The sequence below is a fragment of the Gracilinanus agilis genome, chromosome 3, assembly GCF_016433145.1.
Source record: "Gracilinanus agilis isolate LMUSP501 chromosome 3, AgileGrace, whole genome shotgun sequence".
Classification (NCBI taxonomy): domain Eukaryota; kingdom Metazoa; phylum Chordata; class Mammalia; order Didelphimorphia; family Didelphidae; genus Gracilinanus; species Gracilinanus agilis.
Genome location: NC_058132.1, coordinates 590745958 through 590766621, shown reverse-complemented (window position 1 = coordinate 590766621; position 20664 = coordinate 590745958). Strand labels below are relative to the sequence as shown.

The 20664-nt window shown below is 38.7% G+C and overlaps 1 protein-coding gene across 1 annotated transcript in view; it reads left to right on the top strand.

The window, feature by feature from the left end:
* Nucleotides 1–20664, top strand: part of ENOX1 (ecto-NOX disulfide-thiol exchanger 1) — a 388236-nt gene that overhangs the window by 60400 nt on the left and 307172 nt on the right. The window contains exons 3-5 of the mRNA XM_044669387.1: nucleotides 7086–7259; nucleotides 8500–8706; nucleotides 14406–14639. Of these exons, the coding sequence (XP_044525322.1) occupies nucleotides 7086–7259; nucleotides 8500–8706; nucleotides 14406–14639 (615 nt within the window). The remainder of the gene's footprint in view (nucleotides 1–7085; nucleotides 7260–8499; nucleotides 8707–14405; nucleotides 14640–20664) is intronic.

Sequence of the window (20664 nt, the reverse complement as noted above, 5' to 3'; positions counted from 1 at the left end):
TGACCTGTTTCAGTTTTGACTCCTTTTTGTTGGCCAATGATGGGAAGGCTTCATGACAAAAGAAACAAACTCTATAGAGAGTATGACTATAAAGTAATGAGATTATCATTTATATTTAACCAAACATCCCAGAATTCATTTGTCTAAAATGCTTTCTGTCCCCTTCAAAGCCATCATCACTTTGGAAGATTATATCTCTATTTTAGTGATGTTATCAATGTTCAAAACACTTTTTTCCAGTTCTTCCTTTGAAATTGCCTTTAAGGATACATTCTTTTGAATATTCCCAGTGGTAGCAAGTATTTCTCTTTTGAAAAAGGTTTTGATTTTTGGAAACAGCTGAAATTCGTTTGGAGTCAAGTGTCAAATCTGGTGAATACTGTGGGTGATCAAGCTGAGATATGTGGTTTGGAAGGCAAAGAATGAAATGTGACTGTGAAATGAGACTCATTGTCATGTATGGCTCATAAATGGATCTGAAGACAATTGAATTCCCAAGTAGGAGCTCTTAAAATATCTTGAGCTCTATCAGCACAGAGTTACAGAATTTTCTACTTTAAACAGGATCTGAGATTTTCTTTATCAGTAGAATATTAGGTTCAGATCCCAATCAAAAGTCACTTGTTTCATGAAGCCTACTCACAATATAAAATGGTCTTTCTCTCCTAATGAACTCTCATAATAACATCCTGTTCCTGCCTTCAATTTGTATTTATTTTCAGTTTCAAATTATTAAATTATTTAACTCTTCAGCCGTTTTACTAATTTGTTGATAGAAACCATTTTTTTTAGCTCAGCATAAAATTAATTAATGTTTTTACCTTTTTAGCTAGTTAGCAGGTGAGTTTTCTTTCTATTTTTCTCCATGTTTACCACACACATCAATTTGTTATAAGCTTGTGCTTTCCTTTCTGTGAACTGACTTTTCAAATCATCTATAATGTAGAGTAGTTAGAAGCCCAAGGAGCTGCCCAAGGTAATATAACTGTTAAATACCAGAGATGGGATTCAAACTCATCTTTCTGACTCCAAGTCTAACATTTTATCTGCTATGCCAACCTGCAGAGTCTTAACACATAGTAGGTTCTAAGTAAATAGTTATTAAATGAATGAATGGATGGACCTACTTTAGAGGCTATGCAGTCCAACCTCCTCACTTTGTAGATGAGGAAACTGATGTCTACCATCATTGGAATAAAGATAGTTTGCCAGGTGGACTGCTTTTAAGACCAAATCTTATGATTTCACGAGTCATGACTTCCCAGTCACATTGCATATAGGTCCTGGGAGGAGTGAGGAATAGCATCTCAGAGCTGAACAAATGATGCTAGAGAAGATGAGACAACAGTCAGTTGCAAATGAAAAGAGGCAGAGTCATGCTGCTCACATTGCTATCCCCACCAGTGTTCAACACAAAAGAACAAACAGAATGATCAAGAAAGCCAGAGGAAGATTCTCCAATGGGATATCCACACAGAGCAGATTTTCCATAATCAGAACATAGAGCAACTCCCTACTTCTTCTGATCTCACTATTTATGCAACCCCCAAACAGCGTCCCCTGATCCCTGTCCCACCAAGTTGAAAATTCCCTTTCCTTGTCCAATTTGTGCCTCATCATATTCTTCTCTGAATTATGCTATTGATAATTCTTGAATGTATTGTAAACCAAAGGCCACTTGAGAGCAGGACAATACATCTTAATTATCCTTGCATCACTTCTCAGTATATTTTGTCCATGGCAAGTCATTGATAAATTATTTCTGTTAAGTGGATGGGCTGGGGGGGTCATCAGTATTTTAGCTTTAAGTGTCACCAGTACAGTTCTTTGGTGTGTGCTACTGGTAGACCCAAGGCACTATCAAGAAAAGTAAAAATAGAAAAGAAAAGAGTATGGAGGAAGCTATGAATAGGAGGGGCTGAAGGAAGAAGAAAAGGATAAGACAGAGAATAGAAGGGTCCAGATATAGAGAGAAGTAGAGAGTCAACAGCAATAACCTTCAGTGCACACCATTGTGTTTGTGAAATAAACTGACTTTTTCACTATGCTAGTCCATCCCTCAAAAGATTATCATGCTACAAAGGAGACTATCTTCTTTCTTTAGTAAGTGAAACTCCAGGTAAAATGAATCCCATAATGGCCTCCTTGATAACTCTTTTTTGTGATTTAAGAGCTCCTTTCAAAGCTGTGATCCTTATGTTTAACTATTATTTCTCATTTGGGTTGAATTGCCTTACCTAGACACCAACAATTAAAAGTTGTTTCTGTCCTTTTCTTACTGTAACTTAACCTCATCCTGTGGTTAAGTCAGAAAGTCTGATTTTTCTTCAATTTTTAGAGAAAATATGTAGGATGATGATTACAGCAATGAATAGTGATCTGTTAACCAGAATCAGAGAATCTCAGATTTGGAGGGTTCTATATACTTACCTGACCAATGAGTCAGTATAGACTAGGGATCAGGACAATCATTGGTGCTAGGGAAGGACAATTCTTTCTAGGGAAATGATAATAAAATATGAATTGTAGTCTAAATAAACCCAAAGGCTTGGCCAAGTCAGTATCAAGGTTCTTATTTTTTTTTAATCCTTACCTTCTGTCTTAGAATTATTGCTATGTATTGGTTCCAAGGGAGAAGAGCAGTAAGGGCTAGGCAATGGGGAGTTGGGGGTGGGGTGGGGAGGGAGTTAAGTGACTTGCCCAAGGTTATACAGCTAGGAAGTGTTAGAGACCATATTTGAAACTAGGACCTCCTATCTCTAGGCCTGACTCTCAATCCACTGATCCACCCTACTGCTCCTCAAGATTTTTATGAAACATCAAAACCCAAGGATTTGTAATAGATATTGGAAAGCAGTTGTAGTAACAAAGATTCAGATTGAGAGGTTAATGCCAGATCAGGGAGCAAATACAAGAAATGTCAGTGGACTTAATTCTTTGACTCAATCTCTCTGCCCAGACATTCATTCTCTTATGGTGACTGCATTTGTGAAACCACCACTCAGAGTTAGAAGGGTGTTCAGAAGCCGTCTAGTACAACCCGAATCTGGACAAAAATTTCTACTGAAACAATTGTCAAGTGGTTATCATGCCTTCAAGTCTCACCATCACTGAGAAAACCCACCTCTTCTGTAGTCATTACATTTTTGGATAGCTCCAATTGTTAGGAAATTTCCCCTTAGATTTCAAGTCTAAATTATTTACTAAATTGTCCCAATTTATCCCCTCAGAGGTGAAACAAAGCAAATTAAATCCCTCTCCTATCTGAATGTTCTTTAGCTCCTTTAAGGTAGTTTTCTCCTCTCTCAAGTCATCTCTTCTCTGGCTAATCACCCCTAGCTTCTTTATCTAATGTTTATAGCCATGGTCAAAAATTCCTTTACCTTCTTGCCCCAATGAATTATAAATAGGAAGTCAGATACCCAGGCAAATTTGATAGATTCCCTCTTTATTTTAGGAAAGTACTTATCCTTTCTATGGCAGTTCTACCCTTGTACTAGGAGAGTTTGAGGTCAGGAAGTGCCTGTACTTTTCATATAGAAAATTGTCTGAGCTGCCACACCATCACCACAGCTTCTGGCTACCCAGAAGTCGCTGTTCTTCCCAAGGCCATATTTATTTCTCCAGCAGATGCTATCTTCTTTCCTTTTTTTACTTCCAGAACTAATTCCTGAAGTCTCCCTCCCTTTCTCTCCCCTTCATTGAGAACTGTTGTGTGAGGAAATATCTCCTCCCACTTCCCTCCATATCAAGACCCTGCCACAGTCACTCATCTAGTTATGATTCCCAAGTCAAGCCTTCTCTGAATTTTCTCTGGCTTCTCAACATCTAGTTTGTTAAATGGTTGTCTAGCCACTGTTTTATTGCTTGGTTAATTTCTAGAAGCCACTTGTACTTATCAATTGAAATTCTAATAAGTGCGTGTAGTATCAGCTATGTGCATCATTCAGTTTAATAAACTATTAGACTCAAGGGGATTGGGGAAAGAGACCATATGGTCTCCAAGTGCTTCCCCCTGCTCCCAAAGTGAAGGCATTTCTTGTGTAAATGAGTAGGGAAGATCTCCCCCCAGAGGCCCCATCTGCTATCAGAGACGTGGTTCCCACAGAACCAGGCATCTTCGTGAGGCATAGCCTCGGTATTAGCCCTTATCCTCTTGCTTTAGGGACAAAGCTTATCCTGCTTTCTGCTATGGCCAATGGAAATCCACCTTCTCTGCCAAACATCCCCACTTGGTGGGTGACAGAAAGGATCCGAGTGAAGCAAACAAGCATTTTATGATGACACAATACCTACGAGGAATGATGCTGTGAGCTTAATACATATTGTCTCATTTGTTCCTCAAAATAATCCTTTGAGGTAAATATTGTTATTGTCCTCATTTTATAGTTGTGGCAACAAAGACAGACAGAGATTAAGTGGCTTTTTCCAAGGTCACCCAGCTCATAAATGACTGCACCTGGATTTAACTCAGGCATTCCCATTTTATCCACCATATCACTTAGCTGCCACCCAAGAATCCCCTCAGATTCCATAGTGCATTATTACTCTTTTATTGCTTTCTGGACATAAAAATCATAAGAACCTGTATTAAAATTCTCTCTCACTTCTCAGCTCTGTAATCCCAAGTAAATCCAAGTGCAAAATGAAGAGATTGGACTTCATGGTACGTAAGGCCTCTTCCAGGTGTAAATCTAGATCTTATGTTCTTAGGGCCTTTTCTCTTCTTCCTACTTAAGGAGAAGGGAGTGAGACCCAAGCAAGAATTTCAATCCTCTCCTGAATTTTACAGCTATCCTAGCTTTACCTTCATTATGCATTTTGATTGGAGACGAATATATTGCACAGGCAATCATTCTTTTCTTTTCACTTCTAATTGGTTGTATCCTGATGATCATGAAGGCTTTTCTAATTACTACTAACTGCTCATCCTGCCCTCTATGTGAAGTGGGATTAAAATCTTTTGATTAGCATAATTATGCCAGTGGCCATCAGAGAGAGCCTCCTATTATGCTTCCCTGAAAATCCAAATAAGATAAGGGAGCCAGTGATGGCTGCGTCTTCTTTACATCTTCTTATCTCCCTCAGGATTCTTAGCATAATATAACTTTGAAGGTGTAGGATATATCTCTCTGGGTCCCTCTATTGTTTCTCCCTAATGATTTTCTGGTCCTGTTGTTCATCATTTGGTTCATTGCTTCCACCTTTCAATATTGGGCCCAAGGCATACCCTATAAAAAATATTTGTTGACCACCTACTATTTAGAAAGCAATATGGTAGGCAGTAAGGGGAATTCAACTACAAATAAGAAAAATTTCTTGCTCTCAATGATCTTATCATGAAAAAGGAGGAATATAAAATATAATACAAAGTAAAGTGTGACTGGAACAAAAGAAATATTCCTCCCCCCAAAAAGAACTGTAGAAAATTAGAGGAGGGGAAAACATTCTCAGCTGAAGAGAAGATGAGGCATGAATAAGGGAAAACTTCATGAAAGTTCTGATAACTGAGAACTGGGCCAGGAATCAAGAGAAGGATATTATCAGGTAGGAGATAGAATAAAGGGAAAAGAATCATATAAACTAATGTTGGAAAGGTAATTAAAATTGGATCATGGAAGCATTAATACTAGATTAAACAGTTTATATTATAGTCCTTAAGTCTACTTAAGGTTGTTGAATGGACAGTGAGACAGCCTGGGCTTTGGGCATGGTGGTAATTGTGTCAAGTATGGATTGAAGAAAAGGAACAATTAAGGTCAGGGAGATTGTTTAGTAGTGCTGTGTGGTCCAAACCAAGAATCATAAGAGCCATAAGGTAGGATTCTGATTGAGAAACAGAGAGGATGGATACAAGAGATACAATTAACAGAACTTGGGAACTAATGAGAAACAAAGATTGAGAAGTGTGAAAGAATCAAAGATCAGCCTAAGATTTCATGTCTTTGTGAATGTGTGCCATTTATATAAATAAGTAATTGAGATGGATAAATAATATCCATTTTTAGAGGCAATGATAATAAGTTCAACTTGGGGTACTAAAAGGAACAATGAGATATCCAACAGGTAGTAGTTGATGATGCAAACCTGAAACTCAGGCAGAAAGATTGGGCTATGAATAATAGATGGATTCTAGAGTCATCTGAATAGACATGATTACTGATCCCATAGGAATAGAACTCACCAAAGGAGAAAGTACAATCAGGACAAAGGGCCGACCCACATTTGGGGACACTCACTTTTGAATATGAATCAGTGAAAGAGAAATAATGGACTGAAGGGTTAGCCAAGCCAAGGCACCATCCAATAGCAGAGTATGGTCAGTGGAATTGTGGTATAGAAATGTCAAGGGGACTATGAAGTAAGAAAAAACCATTGGGTTTCCATTTTTAAAATTCTTAGTAACCTCAGAAAGAACAGTAATAGTCAAGTGGAAGGGTCAGAAAACAAATTGCTAGAGTTTGAAAATTAAGTGGTGAGGAAATACCTGGGGGCACATAATTTGGTCCAAAACTGAATGCATGAGAGCTATGAAGTACATAAGTGCAGAAGCCACTTGTTTCAAAGGCAAAAGGGTTTGGTAGCCTCTTGACAAGTGATCACAGACTAAACTCTTCCAAAATCAAGGACATTTGGAAAGGAAACTACCTTAACAAAATCATGCTGACAAATAGATTTAGAGGGCACTTTGGTGCTAAAAGATATTCCTACACATTCTGGGTCACAACACAATGTAAATAGCATGCTGATGTTCTGAAATAGAAAATTGCAATTCTATGTAATAGCCAAACTTCATGGTGCATGGTGATATACTTTAATGGGCTGTATTCTACTTGGCCATATTAATATTTAAATGATGTAGCATTTCCTTTATGTATAGTTTAAGTGTCACTATTCTACACAAGTGTGCTTAGGGGGTGAGAGTTGGGAGATTGTTCCAGTACCATTCCTCTGGGATAGTTTGCTGGAATATCAAGACAGGATCCTGAAAAAGAAAATTCTAAAACTGAATGGTCTTTGTTTTCAAAATATTAACAAAATTCCTCAAGATTTATAACCCAAGATTTTGACTTGTGTCTCTACAGATTCAATCTGTGTGCCAGGCTTTGATCCCAGCCTGAACATGATGACCGGAATCACTCCAATTAACCCAATGATACCAGGCATGGGATTAGTACCTCCACCACCACCCACCGACATGTCTGTCGTCAAAGAAATAATTCACTGTAAAAGTTGTACGCTCTTTCCTCCAAACCCAAGTAAGTGACGCTAGTGAAGAAATATTTACTAATGGTTTCCAAATTATTTTAAAATACATTTTAAGATATCTTTGTGTGTATTTCCAGGCACTGACTAACATGGATCCTTCTTTTGAACTTTATGTAACATACCTGCAAGCTCACAGAGATCCTGTGTCTCTGTATTAGAAGAAACATAGGAAATGGCTTTCTAAGTCAAGAAACTGACTTTGACACAGCAGGGCTCCTGATAGAACAATATTTGGGAATAGGAGCCACAGTTAAAAATCTTTTCAACTGAACTAGAGTCTAGCATTGAGTACAAAACAATGTGTAAACAATGTGAGTTCTTCCATCCATCTTCCCAAGTAGATGGGAAACCTCCAAAATGTGTTTTGCTAGGTGGAAAAAAGAATTAGTCTGACAATAGTTTCTTGGCCTGCATCTATGGACATTTCTAGACTAAATTGTGTTTAGTCGAAGGCAACGTGTATTAGATGAGTCAAATGGGTCCACATTTTAAAAAATATAACTTCAGATACCTTGTTTATGAACTTTAATAGCCAGCATTGTTTTTTTTTTTGGCTTGGGCTTTTTTATTCATATTAATCAACATTGGTTTAAAAAAAAACTGGTCTTTTCGGTAGATTGCTTCAGTAATCTGCATATAAACTAGGTAAAATGTTATGACAGTGTGCACTTTATCTTTTATACAGCTTCCCCCAAATTTAATAGTTTGCTCATTTAAATGTAAATAATAAAAAAGTGGTTTCTTCAGACTCTGGTGTTTCACAGCCAAGTGAGTACTCTGCGAGCTGTTAGGTTATGTTTTCTGTGTTCTGGCTTTCTGTTCTATTATCTGGCAACAAGACAAAGTAGATAACCAGCAGAGGTTTTTCATCATGTTGTCATTTCATCATGTTTTGTACTTCTCTGCTCTTCCCCCCACCCCCATTTTCTGGGGCTTCTGTATTATGAAAGAGAAATGAAATTATGCTAACATTTGCTTTATCTTTGTTCACGGACAAGCATGGCCATTCTACATGTAAGAATGTAAGAACGAACACAGACAGTAGAGGGTTGGGAGGAGGGAGATGAGCTCGAAAAATGACATAATCAAAGATGAATGCAAATGAGTATCAAACTATGAAATCTCTTTGGTTTTAAGAAGTTCCAGCTGGGCCTAACTTTTTGCCCACCGAATCTGCCGAAGGAAATTGAAATAAATAAAAGACAAAATCTTATGCTTTGTCATGATTAGATCTTCCACCACCTTCCACAAGAGAGAGACCTCCTGGGTGCAAGACGGTGTTTGTGGGAGGATTACCTGAAAATGCTACCGAGGAAATTATTCAAGAAGTCTTTGAGCAGTGTGGCGATATCACAGCCATTCGGAAAAGCAAGAAGAATTTCTGTCATATTCGTTTTGCAGAGGAGTTCATGGTTGATAAAGCCATTTACCTTTCTGGTACTCTACATTCTATTTGTGGTTCGAGGGAGGGCTGGTTGGGACTTGTCCTTTGTTGTCATAATATTTGCTTCCTGCCTCTGCCCTGCTGCTCCAAGGATAACAGTTGGGGACTGGAAAAGAAAAAAAAGGGGTAGGGGGTACATGTGTCAAACAGCACCTATGAACTGTGCATTTACGCCACTCTGGAGCAAGATACCACCATGCCTTAATAAGGACCCCATCTTATTCTTCCTCATCTCTACTTCATATTTACCAAATGTCCTGAAGGTCGAAAGCATTATGATATATTTATTTTGACTCATCACTATTATTGGATGGGGTTCTCTGGAAGGCAAAGTACCTTTTGTCATAAACTGTTCACCTTTTAAAAAGAAGGTTCACTTTTTAGGATGCCAAGATATCAAAATTAGGACAATGTAATCTTAGAAAATAGTTTATGAACTTTAGGATCCAATCTAATATTATTGGGAGGAATTTTGCATAATGGATAGAGTGCTGGATTTGGGTTCAAGAAGACCCAAGTTCAAATCCCGTGGTGCACACTCAGTAGACAGATGTGTGACCCTGAAACAGTCACTTAACCTTTATCTGCCACAGTTTCCTCATCTTAAGATGGGGATAATAGTAACTCTTACCTGTTGTGAGCTTTAAATGATATAATATTTGTAAAGTGCTTTGCAAACCATAAAGCACTATGTAGATGACAGCGATGATGATAATTATCATCCAGATTTTCCCAAATACCATTAGTTGGACCCTAAGCAAGTTACTAACTGACCCTGGTTCTCGGTTTCTTTATCTACATAAAAAGAGAGTTGGAAAATATGATCTTGAAGTTCTTTGCGAGTTCTAAAGTTATGATCTCCCCATTCAATGTCACTTGTAATTTAATTGAGAAGTCCTATTAATTTTTGTAGACTTCTGAAGATTTTGAAATGAGATATAAAGGAGTCTTATATATTGAAATATGGGGGCTGGCTATGTGGAGGTTAGCAAACAAAACAGTTATCAAATAAAAACTAATGCCATTGGTACTAGTGGTGACTTCAAAATATCATAGTTTTTGAAATATATATTGTTGCCACCTCTACTTGTTCTTTACTGCTTTCTTTTAGGGCTCTAAAATTTTTCAGCTTTTTGATTTTTCCATTCTGCCCACACATACATAAAATAAACTTCCTCTTGCTCTTCTATTTGCCTTCCTTCTCAATTTTCCTTCTCCTCCTCCCTCCATCTCTTCCTTTTCTTCCCCCTCAAAAGCTAAGGAAAGACTGTAGAATAATTATTCTAGTCAATTCTCCTTCCTTACCCATCAGAACCAAAGGTGGGTCAGTTGAGTTGAAGTTAATGAGTAGGAAGGGAAAAACTAGCTGAGAAGCTACATCTAAACATCATTGACAGATTTCAGCTAATTTCTGCAGGCAGCCCTTAATGGCCATGAAATTCCATCACCAACCCAGAGCCTTGAGTTGATTCCAACACTGCAGAGACTTTCCTATGCTAAATAAAGACATAAAACAAGTCTGAGACATACTTATTCCAATTAGTCCCTAAAAGAGGGAAGAAACAAATTTGAAGGCATTCAAAATTATGGTGGAGAACACTGTGCATTGGACTTAGAAGGTAATTAATCATTATTTATTTATTTTAGAGCAAAGGTACCTCTGTCATTCACTTGCTTTGGGTATATGGAGGTTTAAATAATAACATTTTAAAATATGAGATTCTTAATCCAACCATTATGGAGGGCAATCTGGAGCTATGCACCAAGAGATATAAAACTGTGCATACTTTTTGATCCAGTAGTAGCACTACTAGGTCTGTATCCCAAAGAGAAAAAAAGGTAGTGGGGTCGGGGTTGGGGGAAGGAACTGTTTGTACAAAAATATTTAAAGCAGCTCTTTTTGTGATGGTAAAGAATTAGAAATTAATGGAGTGTACCTCAATTGGAGAATGGCTGAACAAATTGCAATATATGATGGTGATGGAATACTATTGTTCTATAAGAAATGATGAGCAGGATGATTTCAGAAAGTGCTGCAAAGAGCTATGTGAACTGATGCAGAGTGAAATAAGTAGAACCAGGAGAACATTGTACACAGTCACAACAGTACTGTAGGATGACCAACTGTGATAGACTTAGCTACTCTCAGCAGTACAATGATCTAGGACAATTCTGAAGGGCTTATGACAAAGAATGCTGCCAACTTCTAAGGAAAGAACTGATAGAGTCAGAATTCAGCTCAAAACATACTATATTTCAGTTTAGTTTATTTGCGTTTTTATTTTGGGCTTTTTGTTTTATATGAGTATTCTCGTACAACAATGACCAATATGGAAATAAACGTTGTATGACAATACATGTTGAACCCAGATCAAACTGCTTACTATCTCTGAGAGGTGGTAGGTAAGGGAGGGAAAGAGACAATTTGGATCTTACAATTCAGAAAATCTATGTCAAAAATTATTATTTTGGGTAATTGGGAAAATAAAGTATATATTAATTTAAAAAATAAAATAAAATACAAGGTTCTCTCAACTGGCAAGTCATTGGAGATTTTCATACAGATTCTTTAACTTAAGTAACACTTGGGCAACTTTGCTTTTGTAAAGAAAACATTCTTTCACTCCCAGAGAGCCAGGTGACCCTCAAGTTGTGACCTCAGTTTGTTCTATAAAATGCTGGGGTTTCAGTAATGGATTTCCAAGGCCCCTTTCCAGATCCCAAATTTGAATCAATTACAAAACTAAAAGGCACTAGTGAAGATTACTAGGCGCCAATTTAGGTACCTGGCAGGGATTTTTTTTTCTTCTTCATATCCTGGTTATTTCCCATATCTGAGAAGCCCCACTTCAGTTGCCATCTGATTCCCAACCTGCTTTAGCAATTCCTGAGTATAGTCCCTATTTTCTCTCTTATTTGCTTTTTTTTCCTAGAAAAGGAAGTAGATAGAGATATAGCCCCTTCAGGATTCTGACTTTGTGCCTGGATCAGAACCTTGGGGAGATCCAAAAGTCAAACTGAGAGACAAAGAAGAAAAAGCAGGAAAAAATGCATTAGAGCTTCAACGAGCCTGTGCGCAACTGGAAGGCCAAGCAGAGTTTGGGAACATTTTATATCTAAAGGCCAAGCTAATTTTAGGATCATTATCAACAGGGGCCCTTTAAGACTTCTAGTGACGTTTTGGTGAAGGAGAGCCATGCTTTTTTAACCAGAGACATTTGCAAAACAATCTTCTGAACATGGGCACAGGGGAAGTTTTTTGGCTAGTAGTCTAGATTGGACAGCTGGACTGCTCTTAGGGATTCTGGACTGTGCTCAGCTGCTAAGTGTGGTGTGGGAGGTGATTTAAATGGCTGACATTCTTCCTAATTACTTTTCTTTCTTTTTTTTTTAAGACTCAGTTATCTACAGCAGAGAGATGCATTTTGCCTTAGTACTGCATTTTACATTTTTGTTATCCAGATGGGAGAATCACTTTTTTTTAATGTTGCCTTTTTTTTTCTTTTTGGTTTCTCTTTCTTTTTCTTAGGCAGCAGTTGACATTGAGGGAAGAAAGAATTAAATTTTGTGGGCGAAGGCAATTTGTGAGCTGCACATTGTTTCAAACTTTTGTGATTTTTGAAAGATGTGAAATGCCCTATTTGGGAATGTGAGATTTGCCTAAGATTGAGTTTGAACCCCAAAACACTAAAGCAGTTCTTAGAAAATGTTGGGTGATCTCTCAATAACTTATTAGAATAAGGCTGACTTGTATGTGTACCTGCATGGACGTACACAGACACAGAGACACACACACACACACATGCATGAGCACACACACACACTCTCACACACACACCTCTACCTTTCACCTCATTGGTGGGCCATTATTTTTCCAATGTAAAAGATGCTATCTTTATTTAGAGGCTAATAAAAAAAATGCTCAACTCAACTTAACTAGATATAATTCATTTGTTGCAAATATTACATCTTTTACAGATGAACCCAACCCTGAATAGAAGAATATTAAATTATATAATAAATACTTTTCTGAAATAACGTTTAACCTACAAGTGAATAGAAAACATCTTTAAGTTTCTAAGTCAGACACAAAAATCCCCAATGTGATAAAAAGCACCACCACCAAGGAAATCCAACCAGGTCTTTTGACAACTATTCAGTTATTTTCATCTTTCTTAAATCCACCTTCATAAGGTCCTATATTGTAGAAGTCAGTATTTAGTTAAATTCTGAAGTCATTGTAGATGAGGAAATGGTCCTGAGAGAATGTGTGTGTGTGTGTGTGTGTGTGTGTGTGTGTGTGTGTGTATAATATGTGGGAGTCATTATCTAGACCTTTTCACAACATACACACACCTACCAAATTATTCTTTTTTCTTGCCAGTCTGGTTTTATCTTAGAAGTAAAAATATAAGTGGCCTAACTGATATCTATCTATCTATCTATCTATCTATCTATCTATCTATCTATCTATCTATCTATCTATCTATCTATCTATCCATTTATACATCTATCCATCTATCCATCCAATTATCCATCTAGCTATCTATCCATTTATACATCTATCCATCCAACTATCTATCCATCCATCTATCTATCCATCTATCTATCTATCTATCCATCTATCCATTTATACATCTATCTATCTATCCATTTATACATCTATCCATCCAACTATCCATCCATCCATCTATCTATCTATCCATCTATCTATCTATCTATCCATCTATCCATTTATACATCTATCCATCCATCCATCCATCCATCCATCCATCCATCCATCCATCCATCTATTCTGTCTGTCTGTCTATCTATCTATCTAAATCAGTGGTGTCTTAATTCTGTAAGGACCTCAATTTCTGTTTTGAAGAATGACAAAGATTCCCCAATTGAGTCTAACCTAAGAAATCTACCCTTCCTTGTTTTAAGTAAGGCTGCCTGGAAAATTTCAGTCCTGTTTGTGTGGATTTCTAAGATCAGGTTCCTGCTATAATCCTTGTAAGTTGGGTAGCTCACAGTAAATCCTCTAAAGATTTCCAGGCCCATTTCTGGTCTAACTCTGCTCTGCAGAGCTGATCCAAGCACGGAACTCCTGTGGACTTCAAAGGTTGCAGGAGCTATTTATACTGAGCTCGTGCCAGATGATCCATTGCAGGGCCTTTTAGGAAAGCTTTTTGTTAGACCTCCTGGTTGAAGGTAAAATATTTTTTTTCCCGAGGACCCCCAGAGGATAAGTGGAAATAAAGCAATGCTGCTTAAGTGCATTTGTAATTGTGGCTTTTGTAACTGCAGAGAGATAATTGAAGCGGGAGCAGCACACGTTGTAGGGCAATGAAGTTATGGCTCAGGGGTCCAAGCACGGTGGAATTTCCGGCGTGGTAGATGGTTAAAAATAGAATAGGCAGTAGTTTAGGTAAACTTCTCCTTGGAAGCAAGAGGCAGCTCTATGTGACCTCTGAAAATTCTTTCCGCCTATGATGTCATTACTGGCTCTGCAAGGTGCTCAGCTCCACAATGCCTGGGTCTCACCTGAGGATGGGGAAAGTGCTAATGGTTCCCTGCCGATGTAGGGATGCTGTATGGAGGAAATGAGCAGGATGCCTACCGTGCTTTCAGGGCCTCAGAAATGAGGTCCCTTCTCTTCCACGGAGTGTACTGTTTGCCATCTAACATGTGCATTCTTTGGTTCTAGGCTACCGCATGAGATTAGGCTCCAGCACTGACAAAAAGGACTCTGGGCGCCTTCATGTGGACTTTGCTCAGGCCAGGGATGACTTTTATGAATGGGAATGCAAACAGAGAATGCTGGCCAGGGAAGAAAGACACAGACGTAAGCTGGAAGAAGACAGGCTTCGACCTCCCTCCCCTCCGGCAATAATGCATTATTCGGAACATGAAGCCACTTTATTGGCTGAAAAGCTAAAAGGTATTGACTGGCTCATTCTTGCTTTTCTTCTCTTCTATCATTATTCTTTACCTGTTGATGCCACCCAGACAGGAGCCCAGTCTTGGCCAACTCGTGTCTCTGTTCTTCTCTCTGCTTTTGAATTCCACACTAAGGAAGGGGAGGCATTATATTTCCAGCATTAACAAATTCTTTGGGTTTGCCTCTTTGATTAGCTATAAGTATTTTCCAAACAAAGAGCAGACAGAAAGAGCGATAGTGTACAAAACTGAGCCGCCCCCCTGCCATCACCACGCCGAGGGAAGCCTCGTTCTTTCCCAGAACTCTGACCCAAATTCTTCACGAAAGCATGTGCTCAATGGGAGTTCCGTTTCAGTGGGGAGGAAGCCAGGCCCGTGGTGCTAATGGCTCAGTAGAATGTTGCTGGTTTTTTCCCTGCTAAGCATCTCACTCAAGATACAGCCCACTCCAGTGGGTCGGGTCACAGTGTTCCTGCAATTTCTTAAAATTCTACCTACTGAATTATGATTCAACAAGTGCTCATGGTACTGCACGCCATGCTGGGTGCTGTGAGAGAGCGTGCAAGAAATGTAGAACATAGCCTGGCCTCTGCCATCTCGAGTCCGGTAGGGCAGAGGCAATGAATGCAGGAAACAATTAGAAATCAGTACAGGATTGGGGAAGACTAAGTTTAGCTGGACACCAAGATGGTGACAGAAGGGCAGTTAGAACAGTGGCACAAAGTTTCATGGGAGAAGACTTGAGCTGGACCAAAAAGGATAAGGAGGATTAGGAAAGGAAAGGAATACCAGGAAGGATTCATGTGGAGCTCTGCTGTTTACTCTGTTGCCTTGAGCAAACCATGTCCTTGGGATGGCCTTTGGTATCCGCCATTTATAAAATCAGGGATTTGGATAAAGCAATCGCCAATTTTTTTTTTCCTAGGCATCCAGGTAGTTCAGTGGATAGAATACTAGGCCCAGAGTCAGGAAGGTCTGAGTTCAAATCTAGCCTTAGTCATTTAATAGCTATATGACTCTGAGTAAGGCACTTCTGTTTGCCTCAGTTTCCTAATAGTAAAATGGGGCTAAAACAGCCCCTACCTCTCAGGATCGTTGTGAGTGTCAACTCAAATGATATTTTACTTAGCATAGTAACTGGCTTATAGTTTTACAGTAGGTACTCTATACATGCCTATTCCCTTCCCCACCTTATCTTCCAGCTTTAAATACAATGATCTTCTAGTTTTCCCATTTTTTTCTTTTCTAGCTTCAAAATCCAAAGTGAGAAACTGACTTTCTCCAGATGGGGAGGGTTGAGCCAGAGCCCAATCTCGTAGGAAACAGAGTATGTGAATCCATGAATCTTATAAGGAGAAAGCAGAATGTGAACCCAAAACACTTCTTAATTGACCAAGGAAAACTTTCTTTAGCCCTTGATGATGGTTCTTTATTATTTGCAAACCTGAGAAATTGAGAGCACTGTGATGATTTTCATCTGTCTATGATAAATGATCAGTGATGCTCCGATGACAGATGTATTCACATGTGAACAACCTATGAGCATTATTGGAAATAATATTTTCTGGCTTTGTCTCTGTTCATTCAGACTCACTCTTAAGAGGCCCAGTAGATGGGAGACTTTTTTAAGAGAAGTATCTGTGTAGATGACTTCTTAAAGAGATGAATTAACTTCAAGCACCTTCTTTATCCTTTTAAATTTTAATTTATTTGGCAATAAGTCTGTGTTTTCAGATATCTCCTGTTCTAGGCTGGTGAAAGTCACTAGAGACAGCTGAGAACAGTCACTGACACAACAGATTAACTTCAAAGCAGGAAGTTTTGAGGACTCCCCAGGACTCACTATTCTGGCCTCAGAGGACATGGATGGGTTCAAGTACCACTTTAGATGCTTAATTACTTGTCCCCTTACAGAAGTTACTTAACCTCCATAGACCTATTTCTTCATCTGTGAAATGAGAGAGTTGAAGTACATAGCTCCTGGGGTTCCCTGATTCTAAGAGAGACCTTTTAGGAGACTGTGAACACAGACACTGGATATCTCAGAGACAGTATATAAAACCACCATTTCTCCATTAAGGGACACTGCCATATGGAATGGAAGGAATGAGATGGATGGAACAAATTCATCTCAGTCAGGAGTATTTCAGTGGGCATTGAGAAAAAAAAAAGAAGAGGAAGAAACAGTGACTCAGTATCCAACATCCTAAATTTACAGCTCCTGATTCAGTATACACTCATAATCTACACAGCAGACTGTTTGTATTCATGCATGTCCACACCCAGGAGTGACAGCTTGGAAAACCACTTCTCACAACTAGGTTCTTTTCGGTCTTGCTTAAAGTGGCTGAAAAAAATAGGCATCTTTTTTTTCCATGACCTCTCTTGTTGAGGCATTATTCCCAAGCTGCTTGCTTCTTCTGCCCAATGCCATTTTATAAAAACAGACCCTAAGTTTCCAAGGGAGTACTTGTTTCGTCTTTTTAGGGCATAGCAAATTGGGAACCGAGTTTGGTAATACAATTTGCAAGGCTTGCCATTTCCAAACTATATATATATTTGTATAGATCAGTATAATTTGCAGAACCCAGAAGCTGTACCATTGCCAAGTACGGTGTGATCCCTTGAGAAGAGAACAGATTGGAAGTTTAAATAGATGGAGGATACAGTAGACTGAACTAACTGGGGATACGTCTCAGGCAAGAGCCAGGTAATATTGAGCCTGTCAATTTTAGCCCATGTGCCGAGCTTGGACTATAAAAAGCAGTTAATTGCTTAGGAAATTGGCTAGTTCACTGAGAGGAAACCCACCTACCTTTCCTTATAATGCTGCAGAACCAGTCGGTGGGAGCTGGGATAACTGCTTCCCCAAAGATGAATTTAGTGATATGGGACTATTTAATGTAGTCAAGATTCAAGGTGAAAAGGAGTCTAACTAGAATCTGCAGAGCACCTAATTGGATTTGGATCTTCCCCCCTGAAAAGAAGGAGTATTTTGAACATAGTCAGGAAGGTTGGCTCTTAGTACCTGTCAGATATTAGGAGCATTTTTTTTACCACTTTTATAATAGATGTTTTTTTTCCAAATGCTACTTTTATTCATTTCCTATCTGCATTTTCTCGTTTTCCATTGTGACCTTGTGCCCCTGACCATAAGTGCTGATCAGTAACAGATGTAAAAATGCAATTTTCCAGCTGTGACAGGTGTTAAGGATTTCTCAGCACTCTGTAAGAGGGTTACCCAATCCAGGGGAGGCCTTGCTGACTAGGCCAAAAGCAAACACATTTAATTTGAACTTTATTATGTGCATATCTTACTCTTCTTTACATTGATACACATTTTTAAAAATTAATGGGAACCCAGATGATTAAACTGACAGTGTTTTAAGACTATTCCACTTAATGAAGACTGACTGCAAAATAACTGCTAACGGACCTAAAAGTTTACAACATGGCTTTGAGAAAGAGAGAAAGAGCTCAATAACAGCATAATTACACTTTATTGGAAACAGTGGTACCAGCCAGATGAGATAATGAATTTCTGTGTGTCTAACACAGACCGTCCACCCCTGGAGGAAGCACCTCTTTGGAGTGTAGAAAGAAGGAAGAGATTGATTAGACAGTGAGGAAAGATTAAGGTACTAATTCATTGGGGATTTCTCTTAGTAAGAGCATTTATTCTTCCCCCCCTCCGCCCTTTGGAAAGCTTCAACTAATCTTTCATTACTTAAAGTAGAGTTTCTTTCTGAAACCAATATAGTTCTAACAAATCATTAAATCCTAAGCCCGAGGTCTTAACTTTTCCTGGCAATGCCATTGGGATTACCTGATGTGTTATCTAGACTTCAGGAGTCTGGATCTGAACCAATTGTAATCCACAGAAAATTGCCCTAATTTACATCTCATATGACACAGTCTCATCTTTCCAAATTCAAGACCAGAGGAAAATGGTGCTCATATTTTGTTGAGAATACTGTCTTTCTTTATGTGAAATCAAGCACCCCAAAAGCTCAAGCCATTCCCCTGCTAGGAAAGAATAAAGATAGACAAGGGAATGATCCTCTTTTGAGAGCCAGTGCTTCAGGCTATGTTGACCTTCACAGAGGAAGGAAAAGGCCATTTTGAATGAAAGATATTTGTCAGCCCAGAAAGTCTAACTTAGGCACACCTCCATTTTCTTTTTCTTTCCAAGTAAAGGAATCACAGCATCTCAGATTTAGAAGTGACCTCAAAAGTCATAAGATTATAGGATTTAGAGCTAGCAAAGACATTAGACTAGTCTAGACTCCTGCTATACAAACAGGTAAATTGAGTCAGAAAAGAGAATGGCTTGCCCAAAGTCACACAGATAAAAAGCAATCCAGGATGTAAACTTACAGCTTCAGATTCCAAATCATTGTTCTTTCTCCTACACCATATTGCCTTCCTTACTAGATTATCAGTGAATCATTCAGTTGGCATAAGCATTTACTATGTACCAAGCACTGGAAATGCAAATACAAACAGAAAGAAAGTCAGTCCCTGACTCCAAAAAGCTTACTTTCTAATACTGGAAGACAATATATCAAAGGAAACTCAAAAAAGGGAATGCTAGGGAAGTAGCCAGCTAGAGGCAGGTTCAGGAAGTAGAGAGTGAAACCTGAAAAGGAATGAGACTGGACTCCCTTTAAAGAGTTCTGATAGGAGACAACGAATTAGAGGGAGACTGACTGCAGGGAAGGAATGTGCTTCCAATGTGCAAATTCCAGGGCTGGATCAAGACTTTAGAATGAAGAGCTGAAGCAGGGTAGAAATCCACAGTGGATCCTCAAGAGGAGAGAGGTACAAAATGAAGTTTAATTATAAAGGCATACGTATGTAACTCTATGTTCTGATGTCAACCAGCAATGTAGGATCAATCATAGGATCAAAGAATTAAAGCTGAATGGGAGCTGAGAGGGCATATAGTCCAACTCCCTCATTTTTTAAAATCAGTCACATATTCAGTACCTTCTGTATACCAGGCACTGTACTAAATCCTGGTTTTTTTTTAAGGCAAAATATAATCTCTGCCCTCAAGAAGATTATAATCCAATGGGGGAGCCAACATGCAAACAAATACACACAAAAAGAAGCTATATACAGGAAGAATAGGAAATAATGAAAAGAGGAAAGACCTGGATTAAGAGAAGTTGAGGAAGACTTCCTAAAGAAGGTGGAATTATAGTTGGGGTTTAAAGGAAGCTGAAGTAGTTAGTAGTTGGAACAGAGGAGGGAAGCATGGGGGACAACAAGAGAAAATAACCCAGAGCCCAGGAGCTGAAGTTCAGAGGCAGCCAGTCCAAGGTCAAATAGGTTTTAAGCACAGAGTTATGATATGAACCCCAAGCCTCTGACTTCAGATTTGTCACTCTGCCCTAAAGGTGACCAGGATATAGTCAGTCCCAAACCTGTCTGAGCTATTGCCCATCTCCCATTTAATTGAGAAGCTCAGAAGTTTAGAGTTCAGCAGACTGTAGACACTGGGTAAAAATTCCCCAAAGTGGTAGCAGCCTCTATTCTTCCCATCACTGCTACCTGCCCAGTATTCTTAGACCAGCCATAGGTAGGTGGCAGTGGTTCTATAGCCATCCCTAACCCTGCTCCTAAATTTTAAATTTACTCCAAATCTAGAAGGAAAGTCAGAATGGATAGTGCTAAGAAGCATTTCTTTGTATTTACAGGCTATTTTGAAAGAGAAAATAAATGTTATTAAAAATAGCTCAAATTCAGAGAAGTAGAACTTTCAGGTTGAGAAAGCTCTTTGCTTACCTCTATCCCACGAGGCAGGTTATGTAAGAATTATCTATATCACGCAGATGAGGAAACCACCACCTCTGAAGCTCAGGAAATTTCTTGATTTTCCTTGTTATTTAACTATTAAGTACCTCTAACATAAATGTTCAGACTATATCCATTGAATGCCTTTTCCAGATTCCCAGTAGCAACCTTCCTTTTGTCCACCCTCTGAAGGGCTTTGTGTAATGCCAAACAAAGCATTTTATCAT